At 40.1% G+C, this 20,533-nt stretch overlaps 1 protein-coding gene and 1 long non-coding RNA gene across 3 annotated transcripts in view; one reads left to right on the top strand and one right to left on the bottom strand.

Moving 5' to 3' along the window:
- LOC111569902 (A disintegrin and metalloproteinase with thrombospondin motifs 20) overlaps window positions 1-20,533 on the bottom strand; it is an 87,589-nt gene that overhangs the window by 11,734 nt on the left and 55,322 nt on the right. Inside the window, exons 25-29 of the mRNA XM_023272341.3 lie at window positions 17,939-18,103; window positions 16,858-17,127; window positions 15,244-15,405; window positions 14,779-14,955; window positions 2,873-3,040 (exon numbers count right to left, since the gene is read on the bottom strand). Coding sequence (XP_023128109.2) covers window positions 2,873-3,040; window positions 14,779-14,955; window positions 15,244-15,405; window positions 16,858-17,127; window positions 17,939-18,103 — 942 coding nt within the window. The remainder of the gene's footprint in view (window positions 1-2,872; window positions 3,041-14,778; window positions 14,956-15,243; window positions 15,406-16,857; window positions 17,128-17,938; window positions 18,104-20,533) is intronic.
- On the top strand, window positions 4,729-12,091 carry LOC118470429 (uncharacterized). 2 transcript variants are annotated; one of them, XR_004847495.2, is made up of 4 exons: window positions 4,729-5,133; window positions 6,026-6,079; window positions 7,144-7,199; window positions 8,289-12,091. It is a non-coding gene; the product is annotated as an uncharacterized LOC118470429 (long non-coding RNA). The 2 variants fall into 2 exon arrangements; XR_004847494.2 differs by having other exon boundaries at window positions 4,741-5,133; window positions 7,144-12,091.

Here is a 20,533-nt window from a genome sequence, read left to right as displayed (position 1 = left end):
CTGAAAACCTACTAAGTTCTCCACAGTTATTGGTTGTTCTCAGGCTATGAACTCCTAGTTGGCGGGTGAGGAGAAATACCTTGAATGAATGTTCCATAATGCTCAGGATCTTTCAAAAAATTTAGAATGACTGTCTTACTGCGTCCAACCTCAGCAGCAATGGCATGCTGCGAGAGGCCTTGCTTATGCAGCTCGACGATCCGACCACGTTCAAGAAGAGAAAGCTTCTTAGCTTTAGCCATCAGGAGGGCATGACCGTATGAATGCCTGACAGAAGATGAGAATTTTGAGCAGATTTGGGCTTTTATAGCCTGTGGTCTTAAACTTTTGATCAGCTGATAAACAGCCTATTTCAGTTTACTTGTTGTTTTCAATAAATTACTTTTTCAAAGTGCTTTTTGTCTCACTCCCCCTTCTTGCTTTTGGATATTGTAGCTCTACTTAAAACCTCATTAAGATCCAAATGTGCAAAAGGTAAATTCTAGCTATTTTTCAACTGGTCTTAAGATTTTGATCAGGTCTGTATTTGCTAGATGGTGTTTTTTAAGGAATCCATCCTTGAACCTCTGACAGAAACAAGACCAGCCATTTTGAAGCAGTTCATAGCTATTAATGTCAGGTCAGAGAGTACTATATATAGACGTGTAATTGCAGGAGTTTCCAGGCTTCATCACCATCCCAACAGACATTTTTATGGAAAGTCGGTAGAAGTTTGGAACTTGAGGGGAAAAGACACCTCATGTCCATCATCATTTCTACCTGTTGAGGGCATTGCTGGAAGATGTGTGGTAAACACATCCACTGTACAGGAAAGCAACATAAGAGAAAAGGTGACTGTAGTCATGCTGCTCTGCATGGTGTTTGAGATTTAGGATTTTGACAGTGTTGAAAAGTGCCTGTGATGTGCTTTTATGTCCTTTTATAAAACCCTGACTCAAATAAAGTATAAACTGTATAATTTTGTTTGTGTGTCCTTTTTCTCTTAAAAAAACTAATGCAAGTGTGAAAAGTCAACCCCCACCCCTAACCCTCCTACCTTACACCTCCAAACCCACCAACCCCCCTACCTTACACCCTCCACACCCACCACTCTGATTTGCATTTGTATAGCTCACAGCATTTTCACTGACACTGGAAAGCTCCCCCCCGGGACATCAGCCGTCCATGTTAATTCCTGGCATTTCTCGGTAGTTTTTTGTGCTGCCTGCAAACTGCCATTAACTTGAAATTCCACGGGAATGTTCAGTGCTGTTTACAGACAAAAATCCCTACTTTCATGCAGTGTTTAATTACTAGAGTGATTCAGCAGAACATCTTTGATACAGACTGACAAGACTGTTTCTTAGGCTTGTTGAGGTTATAATCCTAGATATCTGTATCTCTGTTTAGAAGGCTGTCATTTCTACATTGCCATTTTAAGGCAGAAATGCTCAGCCATGGAGTGGGAAGCTTATTTTGCTCATGATATGTCTTCTAGCATATGAAAAGCAGCATATGCAAGAGCTTTTTAATTTTCATTTTAAAGTTGAAGGTGGTCTTTAAAATACATTTTCAATGCAGCACAAACTAAATTTGGCCGAAGACATATTTTATCGTAATTTGGAAGGACCAGCCTTCATATTGCAATTTAAGATTTTATAGTGAACATATGTAGTTGTGGTAGTACAAATAGTAAGTGAAGAATGATTCTTGTGTCCTTGAAAACCAGTAAAAATCTCAATGGGAAGTCTCCACCTCTCCAGCTCTTCTAACATGTTGCACATTACACCCCCAGTCAAAGGTGACTGAGAAGCATGCGTAGCTGTGGAATAACTCAAACACTGGGCGCTGAGGTTTCAAAGTTGTCACATGCATGGATATTAAGATATAAAACATGTCTTTATGCACTAGTTAAGGATTTCATGGTTGCTGGTGGTATGTGGAGGAAGATGATTGCTTCCAGATACCAGAGAGAGAAAAAAGTGAGAGGGGGGGAGGAGAAGGACACCCTCAAAGAGTGGGGAGTGGCAGGAGGGAGGCAGACATTTACATTTTAGACCATAGATATACTGAAGATGGAAAGATCTTGTGATCGTGTCCTGATCAACCAGTGGTAAATCGGCTAAGAAGGTTAGCAAAAGACATCCTGTAGTGTTTGCATATTCAGGTGACACGAGTATTTAGATGTGAAATATGTGCAAATCCTATATCTTCTCACTCCTGAACAGCCTTTGCCCTACTAGTGTCCAAGTTACCAGTTAGTGCAGAAACTGTGTGACTGATTTTTTTTTATAGGAGGCCAAGGCTGACTGCATCTCTACAATTCTACAATTTAATTTAGCAGATGCTTTTATCCAAAGCGACGTACATCTGAGAGCAGATACTACACAATCAAGGATCTAGCAAGGAGAAAACAACCTGGAGAAGTGCCATAAAACAAGTTCTAGTGTGATGTGGATCTCAGTGTTTGTTACATCTCATTCAGACAGGTTTTTATGTATGTATGTGGTCAGTGTGTGGTCTGATAAAAAGCTGTGCTTGCTGTACATAAAACTGTAGATTACTCTACACAAAGATTTTAGTATCTCGTCTGAATATTTTAAACCTGAAATATAAATGTCAAATGCACTACGTAAACAGTTTTGCAAATCCAGCCTGCGGTGTTTAGTTCACACTTGAGGAAATGGGACATTAATCTTGAACAAGAATAAACTGAGCTGTGATTGGACAGGTGCTCTGTGTGTACATGTCCTACATCTGCAAACCTCTGGGAAGCTCTCGGCTGTGTTTGTGCTTGTGTCTCAGCTGCTAGCTGCGGTGACTGATAGTTTGGTTCCAATGAGGTTCAGGCTATTATGTAACCCAGGGGAGACAGCTAGTAGAACAAACATACCTCCCTCCACCTGTTGGCTTTCCAACTGGGGCATCCTCGAGCGCGACAGGCCTTCTGGGTCCGCGGCCGAGGCAGATGACTGCAGTGATCCTCTTCTATTTTGGTTTGGTTCTGATAAACACAGGCTATCTCCCTCTGCTTGGTCCCTCGACCACAGCTCACTGAACACTGGAGAGGGAAGAGGAGAGAAGGGGGATGGGTGTTGGTTGGACAACAAGAGGAAAGTAGGACATATTAGCAAAGTCCTGTTCATAACTCATGCTCATAGTTACAAAAGTGGAAATATAGTAAAATCAGACACTACAGGAAGTTTGAGCTGCTATTCCATAATCAAATTTCTTGATTAATTTAAATTTTTCTTGGTTAAATTTATGAGTCAAATTAAGTGAATTGAACAAAGAGATATTGGGTACAGTACAAAGCTGCCCCAAAGTGTGTGGATTACTGACTGGAACCAGGTCTCTGTCTCTAGAAAGACATTTTGCTACTGGATTTTTCTCAGAAAAAAAAAAAAATATCAATGCAACAAAGTCCATGAACCAAAACTCTCATTCATACACAGTTCATCATCATGCAAATAACGTGTAAAAAACAAGAACATAACCACAGACCAAAGGCCATAAACACTGTCAACAAACTGTCTCTTTCAGTCCTATAGTATATACAGGATTTAGTAGAACAGCACCTGGTGCTCCTTCCTCATAGCATTTCATGGCCAACTGGACACACTGCAAACAAATTTAACTAAACAACCCAAATGGATTTTACGAAAACCTTTTGTCAAACACTGACACGCTGATGGAAAGCAGCCAACTGTTTAACCTGTTAACAGAAGAATTACTTCTAGGGCTGCTGTGAATGGCAGAGGATGAGGCAAGAAGAAGAGATGGATGCAGGGTGAAACATAGATGCACAAACATGGCGAGACAATCATCTGGTACCAATAAGAAACCTAGAAATACTTGAGGAATGCTGGACAACGAAGAAGAAGAAAAAACCGTAATGAATAAAAACCAGACACCTCGATGAAAGCTCTGAAAAAGCCTTGTGCCTGAGATGGTAGATGAAAATGTTCTGGGGACGTCGCTCCCCATGAGGCCAGACAGCAATTAGGGTGCCTATTTCTACTTGACGAGTGAGCGCCCCTACACAAAGCCACTCCAAAAATGGGGTGCTGGAATCAAATACACAAGATGAGGTTTCATTTTGTCTTAGCATATTTTCCAGTCCAGATAATGAACATAATATTGCATTGTCTTCTAATTATGATCTCAGAATATTGCATAATACCAAACGGGATTTTTTTTTTTCTGTGTCCTCATGGTGCAGCTCATATCACAGATGATGACCTCTGGCATTTGCAAATGAGGATTTTCCTTGTTTCTACGCTTTCTAGGAGCTGAAGGAGTCATTGTATTTTAACTGTGTAATTTTGTAACTGTGTTTTGTATTTGCTGCTGCCTATCTTGGCCAGGACTCCTTTGAAAAAGAGGTTCTTAATCTCAATGGGATTTCTCTTGGTTACATAAAGGTTAATAATAATAATAATAATAATAATGATAAAGGACGTGTTTGCCTGCTTTAAAAAGTCAGCTGATCAAGTTTTAAGTATCCATTTGAAGCTCTTAAACAAAGCCATCTCCTGCCTTTTCTTCTTAAGTACGGTGCGGGCAACAGTTGACACTGCACACACATGCACTGCACACGCTGTAATTACCGAGGCATTTTAAACACAGGGCTGCCTCAGCTGACGGAGGACATCAAAGCCGAGGCCGGAGCTTGAGTGACTAGTCCTGAGCAGGGCAGATTCACATACCCGCTGCACACTCGCTCAAAAATGATAACAGAACTCCCTCTACCTCATACAAGAGCAGAGACAGGCAAACATGTTGGAGTGGGGAGTGAAGAGGGGGGCTGGCCCCTCCTTACTGCTGTAAAAGCAGAAGGGAGAAAAAAAAAAAGGAGGAGGAAGAAAGGAAATCACAGCCATACGGGCTATGCTCCCCCGGCTGAACTGTATCTGCATTTTTAACGGTGGGAGAAAAGACACTATATGGCGAAGTGCTCCTCCCGCTGCCCTGCCAGGCTCATCTGTCAGCCATTAGATAATCAGGGCTGGTAACAGAGAGCACAGCGAGCTGGCACAGCGCATGAGACCAGAGGACAGCTTCACCTCTGAGAGCAGGAGGAGGGCAAGGACTCTGGGACCCCTGCTTCACCGAGCCCCAGCTGGGTGGCTTCACTCACCGGCACCCACTCAGGTAGGACCATCATACTTACCACTAGAAATGTGACAAGTTACTGTCTTGCTGCTGTTCTTTTTTTTCTTAAAAAATAGTGATTGCTGCATTTGTTATATTTAAAGTCTGCATGCCCTTGAAGGAAAGCTGGTGCCAGATTATTAAAAAGCACATTTTGTACCGTGATAGCATTACGCTGCTGAACTATATGACGTTATCTGAGCTTTTACGCATGCTGTACTGTGCTGGGTGTTATGAGTGTAACGCAAAGTTCCCAGGATCACTTTACCATGAAGGAGAACTCCCTGAGAAAAACACATAAATCAATGAGTCACATGGGAAACGAAACACTGAGAGACAGATTTGCCCTCCCACGTTGTCCCTGCAATTAATTTCACATGATTAGGTGGGTTAAATCTAGTATAATCCGGTGAGGTTCATCTAGGGCATAATGTGGATTACTATTAAATGGAATGACTCACCCGCTTTAGATTTGGCACTTGAAAATCAGCCAAGCAAAACAGCTTTTGTGAAACTCTTTTTTCCCCCAAGCAGAACAAAACTTCTACAGAGAAAGACATAATTGATATTTAAATCCACATTTAATAAATGAACACCTTAATTATTCTGCTTAGTGACTCTAAGCTAAGCAGCTCTTCTTGATTTGATCGAATTTCTCAGTTCTGGAACAAGTCACATAATTGAGTGCAAAGCAAACCCACCTAATTCCTGCCTTTTCTGCGTGCTACGAAACCACAAAACAGCCTGTGGAGTTTTGAAAACAGATTTCTGATATTGATTAATTTAACAAAGTGTAACTTCAGACAGATGGATTTCTAGCACATAAATTCTAACCGGATAATCAGGCTGATATCAGATACTTTTTTTTCTGTGTATCAATGTCGTTGTCTAGGACTGGCAGACAGCAACCTCCCGCTGACCCCACCCACCGCTTTACTTACAACAGGTAAGCCAATAGGACACATGGAAGCTGTTAGGCTTCCATGAGAAACTCCACTGTAGTTTAAATATGTGTCACTCAGCCAATAAGGAAATCAAAGGAGCTAATACTGCAGAGAACCTCACAGAGAGAAAAGTAAAATCCAGAAAACCAACTGACCACCTGGCTCAGATCAACTATTTCATGTTTGAAAATGTGCATTTATTTGATCACTGATGACTCCGGCCTCAAGCGGCGCATGAAAAACATCGCTTTGACAATAAATACGCCATAAAGAAAGTTTGTTTGCAGATAAAAGTGGAATTTAGTGGTTTATCTTGGAGCTGAAAAATCCTCCTAAAAGCCAAAATGTAAGTATTGCCAAATGTTAGATATTGCAAGGTCAGTCATCAGTTAATTCTAACAATGCTGTTTGAAATGCTGGTTTATTTTTCCATTTCAGCTTGATTCTTAGCCACGACTACAATATATTATCTGCTCATACAAGATGACACACTTTCTATAATCATTCCTGATATGGTATTTTTTTTTTTTTTACCATCTCAAAAGAAATTATTAATCAACAAGTATTTTGTTGTATATCACCTATATTTAGTGGTTGCAAGTGAGACCGCATCCAAAAATATGAGAGCCAAGGTTGAATTCCAATCACATTGCAACACACTCACAATGCAAAAGGATGGTAATGCCAAGCATATGGTAACTGCAGACATTACATAGAGCCTTCAGAGGAGCTCAGTGCTGACCCGGAGCAAGAACAAACTTGCAAGTGTCGACAGCAGGAGGGGAACGTAGGATTATCCTCTGAGCTATGTGTTGTCAAAGTTGTGAGAGACAATATCTTCAAACAAAGGTGCTATAAACAGCTCCTGCAAAACCTTAATTTGTCTGTACACCACATCAAGCAAGGAGCACGGACGTTATAACATAACGGGAACTGAATGCACTTTAACATAGTGTCATGGCTTTAGTTTTTGCTTTATCAGTATTACTTTGTTCAGAAGAGAAAAAGAGGGAGAAACGGTGTCACAGAACATTCAGGCTCTTCTGTTCATGGTTTTGTTTTGCAGGGAGGTTTCAGAGTCAGAAGTCAAAACAACACATGTTATCAACATGGGAACAGCTGGTAAGAGTGGCGTCATGGGGCACAGGAATGTCAAGAGTCATACATCTTTTATCCATCAGGCCAAAATAACCACCCAGACTTGGAACCACACACAGGAACAGTGTGAAATAGTAACATTTATATACAACTCACGCTATTCATAGTTAACTTCAGCCACCAGTTTCTAGAAACTATATGACAATTTCAATTCAACAAATGCATATTAAAATGTACACAAATGCCGAATTTAGGTATATTTTGTTTTATACTAAAACTGCAGTGATGAATTACAGATGTGACAAGTTGATTCTGCCATCTTATTCATTCAGGATGTTGCTGATTGTGTGATGTGGAAATAATTTCCTCTCTCTGGCTGCGCAGTTTTTGACAGACTGTCAGCTGCAGTGAACTGCTGATTGGCAAAAACTAAACAGCACATTCTGCACTCCCCAGTAAGAGTTAGCCACCTTTAAAGAGTTAAATAAACAACTGGTTGAGTGGGCATACACAGTGTCTTCAGCACGGTTTCCTTTTTCAGTCAACACCACTCAGCAAAGGTACAACAAGAAATCCTAAATAAGAATGAAATGACAAAACAGCTGAGTTCTTCCATGTGTCTAAACATTCTGACACTTTTTTCCATGACCGTGTTAAAGTCAAACATCCAGGAAATGAGTGCTATACTAAATACTGGGCAAAATGAAGAAATAAGAGAGAATCAACAGAATGGAGCAAATTCTTACTGACGGAACTTAAAAAATACAAACAGCAGACCAGTTGTGAAGTTATAAAGCGGTGACCTTTGACACAGGGCATCCAAGATTAACTATGTCTTCCTGCTAAATGTTACACAGCTGTTTTTCTAATCTGTCATAGCAACCAGCCTGCCACAGCTTGCAGAGAGGGAAATATGGAAAAGCTCAGTGAAGTGCAAGATCTTGACCTTGTGTTTAAAAAAACAGATTAAAAAAAGGAGAATCTCATTGTTACTGCACTTTATCAAGTGTTTACTAAGATTGTTTATACATCCTCTTTTTCCTTTCCCACCAAAATTCCTCCTTTCACAATCCTTTATTTTTTATTTTTTGCTAACCTTGTGCCTGATTTCAGCTAAATCCATGGATGGCATCAAGAGTTGACAAGGCAAAACGCATCCATCAGAGGAAAACTCATCACAAAACCAAGAGAAATCAAGAGACAAGCCACAATCACTACCAAGAAATAGAGGCACTGGGAATGTTCCCATCGAGAGCGTTTAGCTAAACCTACATACATAATACAGGGGTCAGTGATATGAAATCCAGCACTTAGTCAGAAAGAATACTTCTGAAGGAAATCATTCCTGCACCATACATGTTGTTTATGTTAGACAGCTTACATGAAACAAAACTAGAGTAAATACACCACCATTCAAAAGTTTGGGGTCACTTAGAAATGTCCTTATTTTTGAAAGAAAAGCAGTTTTTTCAATAAGGAGAACATTAAATTCATCAGAAATACAGTCCAGACATTGTTAATGTGGTAAATGACTATTCTAGCTGGAAACAGCTGATTTTTAATGGAATATCTCCATAGGGGTACAGAGGAACATTTCCAGCAACCATCACTCCTGTGTTCTAATGCTACATTGTGTTAGCTAATGGTGTTGAAAGGCTAATTGATGATTAGAAAACCCTTGTGCAATTATGTTATCACATGAATAAAAGTGTGAGTTTTCATGGAAAACATGAAATTGCCTGGGTGACCCCAAACTTTTGAACGGGTTGGGGTTAGGGTGAATCAAAAAAGCACATTTTTGATACACCGACTAAAAATGTAAACTTCTTTGCAAAACACTTCAGTCTGTTTTCAACATTTCAGACAAATTGTGCATCAGACAATGTCCGACACACTGGAATTTTCTCACATCTGTGGACCAGCGACCCTGCTGACTTGGTCGACGCACAAGCAGAAACAGATCAGACAGAAGTCACATGTATGGTATAATACATGCAGTCAAACAGTGGAGGGTGAGTACAGTTAAAGCACTGGTGGAAATGTGATGTAGGGAAGGTACAACATCACATATCAGGAGCCTTTTCTGTCAGCCAGAGTTGAAATAAAGAACTATTTGCAAGCTGTTTGTGGAAGGGAGCTAGAAACACCCAATCTATCACTGCCTCACCCACAAGAGGGGGAAAAAGCTGCCACAAACTCCAATTCAATCCATCACCTTGATAGCATCGACAGGCCTGAACAGCACCCGGCCCCGTTAGGTCTGAGCTTGTAGCCTCATGCGAGAAGACTATACATTGATCTCAAGTCTTAGAAGGCGACTCCTTGAGGCTTCAAAACACTTAGCAAGAGTTGAGAAAAAGCAGGCGCTCTCTATCTGTGTCAAAGCGAGGCCGAGTTCCCTGTCATTGGACGTAGATCTACCTAAATGCTTCCAGACTTTCATGCCCTGTCTCCTCTCATTTCATCTCACTGCATCTGCTCCAAACTCGGAAAATGCACAAAACATCTAAGCTTATTAGTTGGGCTTCTCTCTTGATTTCCTTCAGTGTCCTACACAAAGTTTACCTGCATCTTCACCTGCAATAAATTGTAAGGATGCTAATGCAAGTGCTCCTTCAAAATATCTATATTACAGTGTGCAATATGTTCAACTTTTCTTTATGCTGTCCAACTGATTGACCAAAAAGGGACTTCCATCCCTGACATAAACGCCGTGCTGTGATCTAAATATTTTGAATCTTCAGATAACATCTCACAGCATCTGGTTTTCTGCTTCCCAAGTCGCAGTGGTTTGCCAAAAGCTGTAGGCCGCAGTGCTTGACTTCTAACCTGAAAATCATCCACTGAACTGTTTTGCTTTCTCTCAAAGGCCAAAATGAAACATTATCTACCAACTCAGTCTTAAATTAAAGCCACAAACAAGAACCAAAGCTAGGGAACACCGGGAGGGACCTTTTCACACTCGACTGGCACATGTGCAATATCAGGAAACACAGGCCCAGTGATGTCACAACCAACTGACCTCGAGGTGACGGGTTCGGAGAACGTTCCTGCCCATTGCCCTCAGGCCAAAGTCAAGTATGTCAATGTTGTGCATGTGGATTTCATTTGAAGCAGCATGATTAGTTTGCAGACGCTCTGCTGCGATCCCCCTCCATGGGAAACACACACTGGACAGGAAACGGTATGTTTTTGTTAGCAACAAACAGGCATAAATTACTAAAATGGTGCCACGGTTGACAATTTATCAAACACAGCCGTATTGTTGGTTCTTACACACAGCTGACATCGACGCTGTTTTTAAGGTAATTACCATTAGTTAATGATATTTACATTCCTGATAGTTTATGTTGAACTATGTGCCTGTATTCTGTCATTTGTGCAATAAATGTGATAATTGTTTTGTGTCTTTTCTTTGTTAAATGCAACAAATGTGTTTGTGAAATGAATACTATGGTGGCAGTCATTCATCAGTTTCTGAAGCTGTCACTGCAAGATTTTTAAAAAATGGAAGATTGCTTTGAGGAGACCGCTCAACTTGACAACAAACTAAAGGGGTTTATTGGTTTATTTCCATTAATTTTGCCTGAAAAAAAATTTATGTTAAAGAAATGGCACAGTACATATGGAATAATACATTTAACTCTATGGCCAAGAAGATATATAACAATATTCACTAATATCAGATATTTTGGGGACTATAAAGTGTGTGTAGGTTCTATTTTCCAAAGAATATATTGAATATATCAAACAACTGAAAGCTACTGCCTCAAACTGATGCGATTAATACTGGGGGTGCAAAATTTGCTTCTATGCTAAATTCTGTTTTGCATAGTTGGTGTATTTTTGGTGGACAGTCCAAACCAAAGAGGCCATTGAATAAGGTAAGAGTCTCCCTCTGAAGCCAGGAGAAATATTTAGACAATGTTATGTAATGCAAAAACATAATAAAATTGAGACCATTTGATCCTTCTCTGGTCTCTAAAAGAGAATCAGCTCCTAAACATCAACCATTTCACCAGCACAATGTGTAAGTTTTGGATCTATGAAATGATTGAAAATTTAAAAAAAAGCAGAATGACCAACTGTAACATAAGAAGAGGTCACAGATAGCATTGATTTTTGCATCTGATTTAAGGTTAATAATTTGGTGTAGACTACAATATTCCTTTATACTTCACTGCAGATGGTAAATTACAGGTTTTGTTTAATGGAATCTACCAATATGGTCTATTATACGTTACTTGTACCCTGTAGTGAAATGTTAACTTGAATTACAATATGATTTGAATATACAGCTTGAAATAACTTCATAGATTCTAACTTTCTGTCTTCTGTATATACTGGGTTTTGCTTTTGGATCTCCTCAACTAAACAACCGTTGCCAGCATGAATTAATACCAATTATTGCTGTAGTAAGAGCAATACTCTGTCGGACTCCTGCCAAATGCATCACAGAGAGCTCCATTAATGCAATGGTAAACAGATGTGCCACCCAGCGCCAAGGTTTGATTTGCACTGTGTATGTTTTCTCCAGGGAGATTACAAAATAAAATGTTAAAACACATAAAAGGAAAAGTCCCGCAGTGCTTTTACACTACGCTCTGCCAAGGTATGTGAAGCACTACAGATACTAAAGAAGCAGATTTTCAGCAAGCCCCCCAAAGACTGAATTATCATAGGAATTACTGAAAAAAAGACTGCTGAAGTCAAGTGAGGGTCAAATACTAAATACCCCATAATGACCTACAAATCAAGTGTTTGCTGTGGGCTGTTTACAGTACGTCACCTACATGATGTGTATGTATTGCATGCACATGTTTTACCACAGAAGATTAGTATACTGCAAATAACTGCTGTAGCTGAACAAAAACTGTTATCCTGTTTCAGTAATAAAGTATATATTTCAACTTTGACTATTTTGGATTGCACTGTGTCTTATTTTGTTAGTTTTTTTTCTGTCTTGCAATGCTTTTCCTCACAAGGCACTTCTTCCTATGTGTCTGTAATCTTCCTTCAGAGTACAAAGCAGTATCTGTTTGTCAGTAATATATTACATTGAGAAACAACACAAATTTCACAGTTATGTTTCTTTAATAGTCTTTACAGTTGGAAAAAAAGCGCTAATTTAACATATTTATGTATTTTTGCATGTGAATGAAATAAATAGCAAAAAGAACAACAACGAACCAAAATATGCAAAATAAAGCAGAGTTGCCCCCTTGAGTTTGCGCAACTTTGCTCCACAGGGTTTAAAAAAAAGGGAAAAAAAGGAGGGAGGGAATGAAACTGCCATGGCTGAGGAGTCTTGGTTGTAGTGGAAGTCTTCACACACTCAAACAGGGAGAAAAGCAAAAACACAAAGAAGGAGAGACTGCAGAGATCCTCACTGGGGAGGACACCAACATAAACACAAACCCGGCTGCAACACTTCACCTGAAATATGTGTCATGATAGTTTTATGTTGCCTTAATCCAAATGTAATCCAGAGTGCTTATATGTCACAGTTAAAAACTGCTCATTAGTTGTTTTTCAGGAGCCTGAATCTGCAAAACAACTCAGCATCTGCACAGTGTCTGACTCCAGCACATAGTCAGACTGTATATGGCCAAAGTGCTGTGTTTACTTGGACCAGTTACCAAGTTGTCACAGTTTAACTTAATACCAGACTGAACAGCAGTAGTTCACTGCCTTCCACAGTTAAACAGTTCAATGCTTGCACATATTTAGGAGCACTGACACACCTCAACATCACTGAAGCAGGTTAAATCTGGTGTCAGCTGGTTTTTAGTTGCTTTTTATGGTGATAAAACAATAGGAGCTTTATCTAAACACACGCAGGAGCTAAAATCTGCTCCTTGTGTTTAACAAAAATTCAGGCAGACTAGAAAAGAATTAGTTGTTTTTTTTAACCCGATAGCAGATGATGAAAACATATGCGACGTATTGAGCAACTGAACAATGTCAAAGCTGCTAACTGGGTTGAGTTGCCCCTAAGTTGCCCTCATTGTCGTACTGCATTTGTTATCGCTGGTCACATGACTGCAAAGCCCAAAGGTTCGAACTGTTTGGGTATATAAAATGACAAATAATTCAAGTAAAGTGTTACATCAATCTAAACTGGAACAAAATATTAAAGCTGCAACAATTAATAATCTATTGTAAACAAATAAATAAGTTTCATTTGAAAAAAAAATCCTTCAGAAAACAAAAACTGGCCAAAGGATGAAAGAGAAACAGCAACAACTGACTGTAACATAATAAAGAGGAGGTATCTGTGTGCTTAGGTTTGTTTTATGGACACGGATAAAAGCTGAAAAAGAACGATTTCCTGCACTGACAGTTTTATGCTCAGTAAGCTGCACTGATGCTACCTACCATTAACAGAATAAATAAATTCATTCTTAAGCCAGGAAACAACCTTATCTTCAAAAAACCGATAAGTCACCGTTTTATAATGTTCAGCTGAATAGCACCTCATCATAATGACAAAAGCATAAAAACATTTTAAAGTTGCTGTTTTTGTCGCTTGTTGCAGAACAACAGCACCAAATCTCAAATGTGATGTTAGGATCAAGTCTACAGTGTCAACGTATAAAATGACACATTGGACAGGCCTCTGATGTTGTGGCACATCACATACAAAACCACTTGTGGTTTGATATAAAGTGGACAACGAGTGAAGACAGGTGTTAGAATAGTACTGGGAAGTTAATGTTTGTAATCCTTCTCTTATGTGAAACACATTTTTGTCTTATTTTGCATTTCAAGGCACTTATTTTAATGCGTTTTTTAATATCATTGCATAGTTTGTTTGTTTTCAGATAGTTCGACCTGATGGAGATGAAACCATTTTATGTTGCATTTCAACTTAAGTAAAAACACAATATCAAAAATAAGAATGAAGCATGTTTTGAAAATATTTTCCTCTGTACAAACTGCATTTACTCATAGAGAGATACGAGAGGTCTGACCAAGAGCACCAGCAAAATATTAAATATTCAGTAATGAAAACTAGCTACTTGAAAAATAAAATCACACTGTACAAAGATACATATACAAAATACACTTACAGTCATTCATAGCTGTTCAATAAAGGTCATAATATTAACTCTTATACACAAATATACACTTGTGTACTTCGGATACAGGGTGAAGACAGCAATAACAGCAAAGAACATTTACTTCACGCCTCATATATGAAATAAATATTTTCTAGAGTTACGCCTCTACAAATATATGGCATTGTTGGACAACGCTGTCCTGATTTGTAGGTTTTAATTTGGAGCCTTGGCCCAAAATGGGATCCATGTGTTTTTAATGATCCCCTCAGTGGAGCAGCATTGTTTTTGTGTATTTTCTCCTTTTTTTTTCATTTTAATCAGCACCATGCCACTGCAGGGCCCATCTGGGTGGGCTGGAGTTGGCTAGTGGCCACAAGATACCCAGCATTTACTGTTCTTCAGTATCTCCTACAGTTTTAGGCTTAAAAACACTCTCAGCACACAGGTCTGAGGTCATGTTTGCACACACCATGTCTACTCACAGTGACGCACCGTTCAGTGAGGAAGATAAAGTCGGAGGAAAATTAATACTATCGTACCGGCTTCCATGGGCGGCGATGCCAGGAGGCAGAGCCTGGGCAGGGCTGCAGGTTGCACTGCTCCATGTCGGGAGGCTTGTCCAGGATGTCACAGTTGTAGTCGTTGAGCCTCTGACCGTTGGGTCTTTGACACACCACCAAGCGAGTCCTCCTTCCTCCACCACAGGTTTGGGTACACTGAAAGGAATAGCAAGCAAAAAATCATGTTCAGGATACCTAAGTGTTTCTGCAATGAATCATCAGTGGCTTTAAGAGGCATGACTTTGAGGTTTTTCTAGACCAAGTTTGGGCAAATGTCTGCTTATGTATAAATGAAAAGAGAAAGAGACAGATATAGAGACAGAGAAAACTCAACAGATGATCAGGATGAAGCACAAAAGATCTCTGCAACTGTAATAAGGCTCACGATGAGTGAGCGGAAGACTATGAGGAACACTGTCCTCCTAACCCCACATATAAGCTCACCTCTCCCCAGACGCCGTAGTTCCACAGAGGACAGGGACCAGAGTCGCAGCTCTTAGACTCAGCAGGTTTGACCCGCTCATCGCAGTAGCTGTTGCTGCGTCCATCAGCATCCTGACAGACCACCACTCGCCTCTGGAAGCCTCCTGCACAGGTACTGGAACACTGGAGAGAACACACAGTACATGGTTGTGTTTACATGTGAACTAAACTGAATAGTAATCGGTGTACTATAAAGACTGGTGTACCTATGGAATTTTTGTTTCTTTTCTGTTACTACATGACCAAACATCACTCTTTAGGTAACATGATCACACCTGAGCAAGTTCCATTCAGCATAAGGGGGTCATGAAATATGGCTGAAAGCTCTAGAAAGCCCTCGTAGACAGGTGTGTAAGAATATACTGTATTTACTGCTGTTTAATACTTTACTGCAGGCTTACTTAAAGACTATGGGACCTCCTTTAATAAAACTAACATTACTGCATGCTCAATGATTTCCCATCCACTCACTCAAATATAGTCTTTTTACTGTTTAGAAACCACAATCTGAGCAGGTGCATGTATACAATCACACAAAAAATTACATACTCAGCACAGTAAACAATCTTTTAAGCTAAATTTACATGAACCTAGCCAAGACTAAATGCTGCTGCAATATTCAAACTATCTTCCAAAGATGGAAAACAAGTCCGTGGAGGACTATTTTGAGCGATGAACACTACAGCCTTGACCAGAGCAGTAGGTGCACTCTGCATCCAATTAAAATGACGCATCCCCACTGTCAATGGGAGTGAGCACATTCAGTGCTTTCTGTGTGCGAGGGAGGACAGCACAGAATGAGTGTGAACAGAAGTGCTTCCGGTCACATGAGACTGAACATCGTGCAGGGATGAATATCTCCAGGATAAGAAGTGAAACCTCCAAAAGACACTATTCTATAAAATATCTAAAATAGTTTCACCATTAATATTAGTTGAATATTGAAATGGTAATTTGCAGATGTGGATGACATTGTATGAATCATCCGTAACACTAACTGTAATTCAACACAACACACAAGCCAAAAAACAACGTTGAAAGGAAAAAACTATGAACTCATGCCTGACAAAAATAGCATTATCTCTGCGTCTGAGCTAATCTGATTCAAGAACAAGAACCTCAAGAGCCTGAACTGCCCCAAATCATTGATATCCCTTCATCCCCAGCTGATCTGAGCCAAAGAATTAAGGCTCTTGAACGCCTATAAGTTGGGTGAATGTCTGCGTATACATTGAAACAACATATAATGTGTATACACTTGGCAGTCCTCAGTTTGCCTTTAAATCTGTACTTCGGTGCTGTTTGTCAAGTGGTTTACCATGTATGGCCTTCTGCCCTGGGAAATGAAAACAGCTGCCGCCTCACCTCCCAAGTTAATGTGTTCACAAGAATGTGTTTACAGACAGACACACAGACCTGCTCATCAGCATGTTATATACACACATGGCCTGTACGGTACATGCAGCAAACTATATTCAAAGCTGCTCACACATAAAAAGGCTCCAATAACACAAAATGACCGCCACAAGACTGAATATTTCTGCTATGTCTTCAAAGATGGCATGCTGAACATACTGCTCCCCAGGGGCCGGTCCTCCACTGGTTGTCTGCTGAGGGCACGTTCCAGCTGCTGTGCCCGGGATGCCGTCCTGGATCCTGAGGGTATCCGTAGGGCTGGTCGTTGATGCGCTGGCGATGGTAAACTGAAGAGCAGGGCGCAGCGGTACACTCCTGTTCTGTCGCAGGCCTCTCATCCGGATCACAGAAAGACTGGTCCACTGGCTGGTGGTAGTTGGAGCAGACCACCTGTCGAGTGGTTCTTCCTGCGCCACACGTTACTGAACACTGGGGCAAGGGGAGAGACAACTAAAGTGTTAGAAACAGATGCCGAAGAAAAGAGCTGTTAATTTCACAAGGGAACAACAATTGTAAAAAAAAAAAAAAAAAAAAAAAAACAGCATACACGTCTAATCCTGATAATTCCCTTCTTCAGAAAATAAAGGCCTCATTTAAAGTATAGACTCAACTTCATGTATTGCATTGTTGTGAGAATGATGTGATGTGCTCATATGAAAAAAAAAATTGCATATTTTCTGTCTTAAAGTGCAAAATCATTTGATTCTATACACTCTAAAGGATCAATATTGAAATATTCTTGGCTGATCTAGGGCTCCTTTCCATTATTTTTTGAATCAGACTTGTGTAGGAGATTTTCCAGGTTTTACACAGGCCTTAGTTTAGGGAGCATTGTCTTCACTGTCTGCTCCCACAAGTCTGTAGCTGTCAGTACAACAGGAGTAGAAACCAAATGAATATGACATAAATATAATAAACTTAAGACTTCGTCCTTAGAGAAATCTCATATGAGCTTTTATATGTAAAGCAGCTTTGTTTCACATGAACGCATGATTAAAAAATCACATAATCACTGTAAATCAAATGGCTCCACCTCACCACTGGTCTCTTAGTGACATCAACACTTTTGGATGGAAATCAAAGATCAAAACTTAATTGTCCAGATCATAGCAGTGCCATATGCCCGTTTTGTTTCAGGGTGATTTTAACATTGTTGGAAAAGCGAACGAAGTGATTACTGCAAGTCATCACGGTGGAAAACATCTGCACTGATTGGACACAAGTTGAATGCTCTACCCACCAGAGACCACTCTCCGGCCTGCCACTGGCCACAGGGGCTGAAGCAGGCAGAGAACTCCGGGGGGCGGGGCAGATGGGTGCAGTGTGATTCGTCGGCCACTCCTCCCTGGGCATCTCTGCAGCTGACGTAACGCGCTCGCTTCCCCCTACCACAGGACACCGAGCACTGCAAGACACGCAGACACAAACAGAGCTGAGATGAAATAAAATGTTTTCTGTGGAGCTGAAAAATGTTTCTCTCATGTGGTTTATATCTGCATTATATCCGATTGACAATTATCATGATGTATGGTGTTTAGAAAATGCCCCACAACATTGTTTGGTTTCTTGTGCTGTAGAAGTTTTGCAAACTGACAGCCCCAAATGATATTGCGAGCATACCATACACAGAACATATAATGTACCTCAATATGACCTACAGTAATATGCAATTATGCATGGATACTATGCATACAAGTATTATAAAATGACATGAGCAAATTTGCAAGTTGTGTCTAAGCTGAAGTTTTGATTCATCAGTTTCTCAGTAGTGGAAGATTTGTACTTTTCTGTGCACTTCAATCTTCAATACCAATACAAAAAGCCCTGCTGAAGAAAGTGGTAAAATATTGTTGTAGGATCATAAAATCAATTGTGTTCTTGTCCAAGGAAAAAAGACATCATCCACTTAAAATTATTAAGACGCTTGATCTTTCTTTTCTTTTTCTATTTTTCTGATAGATTTGAATTAGATTGAAATTTGTTCGTCTGATGACAGCAAGTTTCTCCAGTGCAGTGGTTACCAAAATGAGGATTGGGATCCTGTGACGACTTCCACAATTCAAATAAAACTTGAAAACATTTAGTAATGGCAGATTTTAGCCATAACTGTAGCTGCTATCCCCACCGCAACCCCTCCTGCTATCTCTACTATCTATGTAATCTGGTTCTGTCAGAGGTTTTTTTTCTCTCCCCGCTAAAGGGTTTTTTGGTTCCTTCCCATCATCGCTGACTGCTTGCTCTTCGGAAATCCAAAGGCAATTTTGGAATGTTGGGTTCTCTGTTCTTTGTTACTTCGTCAAGAAGGCAGAGACTCGGCCGAGTTATGTGACGATCGGCGTACGTTTGTCTGTCCATCTGTCTGTCTGTCTGTTAGCAACATCACTCAAAAATGGAATAACGGATTTGGATGAAATTTTCAGGGAAGGTCAGAAATGACACAAGGACCAAGTGATTAGATTTTGGCAGATATGCAGCTTATAGTCTGGATCCACAGACTTGTTAAAGATTTTGGTATCACTGAGAGATAGCAGCACTGTAAGTATGACAACAAGTGAACGCTACGTCAGCTGCCTGCTGACAATCACATGATTGCAATCCTACTATTAATCGACCGCTGCGGACTTATCAGGACTCATCCGTCGGCAATCATATAATGACTGAGTAGCCTTGGTACTGTGCTCTCTGCGTGCTTTTCTTGTATAAAATAGTCTTTACCTTACTATGGTGAAATGCTATGAGACAACATGTGAATGAGCGCTATATAAATGAAACTGAATTGAATTAAAGTTAACATTAAACTGTGCAAATATAAAAAAAATCTCATCAGTCTGATTTTCTGGGATTGTCCCAATATGACCTCTCAGTTGATGAAAAGAGAATAGCAACTTGCATCAGTTGTAGCAGATAAGTTTAAACAACAACAAAAATTGCAACTAAACATAGTCTCCAAGGGTCCGTCTGAGGGTCCGTCTCTGAAATTAAACCCAGACTAGACTTGCTGTGCTCCAGCACAGTGGTCACCCATTTCAGTGTGTGAGCTTAATGTAGAACTTTACATGGTAGCAAGAGGAGTCTGCTGTTAAGTGAACATCCACACACAGAGACATCACCTGTAAGTTTGCTGCTCCTACATACTGTATATTTACTCTGTTACCACTACATTGAGATTACTTTGATTGATGATAACTATTCTGCTCCTCGTTGCTGTTAAACACTTATGTAATAATACCATGGATGTTGTGCTCTTTTGTCTTGTTGTTATGCCAGTGTTTGCACAGTCCCATTAGCGTATGGGAAATGGGACTGTGGGATAGTGGGGAATGTGTTATATTGGTGGTTTTGGTCTGAAAAGTTTGAGAACTTGCCTTAGATTACACAATATCTTTCTTGGTGTCAAGGAAAATGTTTTTGCAGTTCTGTCAAACCTCCTTGCATCATGTTACGAGAAATAAAAGACATTTCTTCGACTTTTTTCCTCAAACTGTAATAGATTTTGCAACATTTTTGAAATGAAAATGATATTTGTGGCTTCCTCACCTGCTGTCACACATAAATGCGATTAGGATATTGTCTGCCATCACTGATGTCCTGAAATAACTCCATGATCAGCTTTCTCCAGCTTACGCTCTACACTCCTGCCATCTCAAGAGGACATCAAAGTGAACATTTCCGAGGGGATGAATACCTAATCCAATCAAATGGCTCCAGCTCAAATAGGCACGTTAATATCCCTCTCATATCGATGACACTCTAAAGAGGATGGCAGTTCCGCTGCTCGGGGAATGTATGCATGTTTGTGTGTGCATGTGGCGTCTCTATGTGTATATATGTGTGT

This window comes from Amphiprion ocellaris, chromosome 3 (genome assembly GCF_022539595.1).
Source record: "Amphiprion ocellaris isolate individual 3 ecotype Okinawa chromosome 3, ASM2253959v1, whole genome shotgun sequence".
Taxonomy (NCBI): Eukaryota; Metazoa; Chordata; class Actinopteri; family Pomacentridae; genus Amphiprion; species Amphiprion ocellaris.
This window is presented reverse-complemented; position numbering and strand designations above follow the sequence as displayed.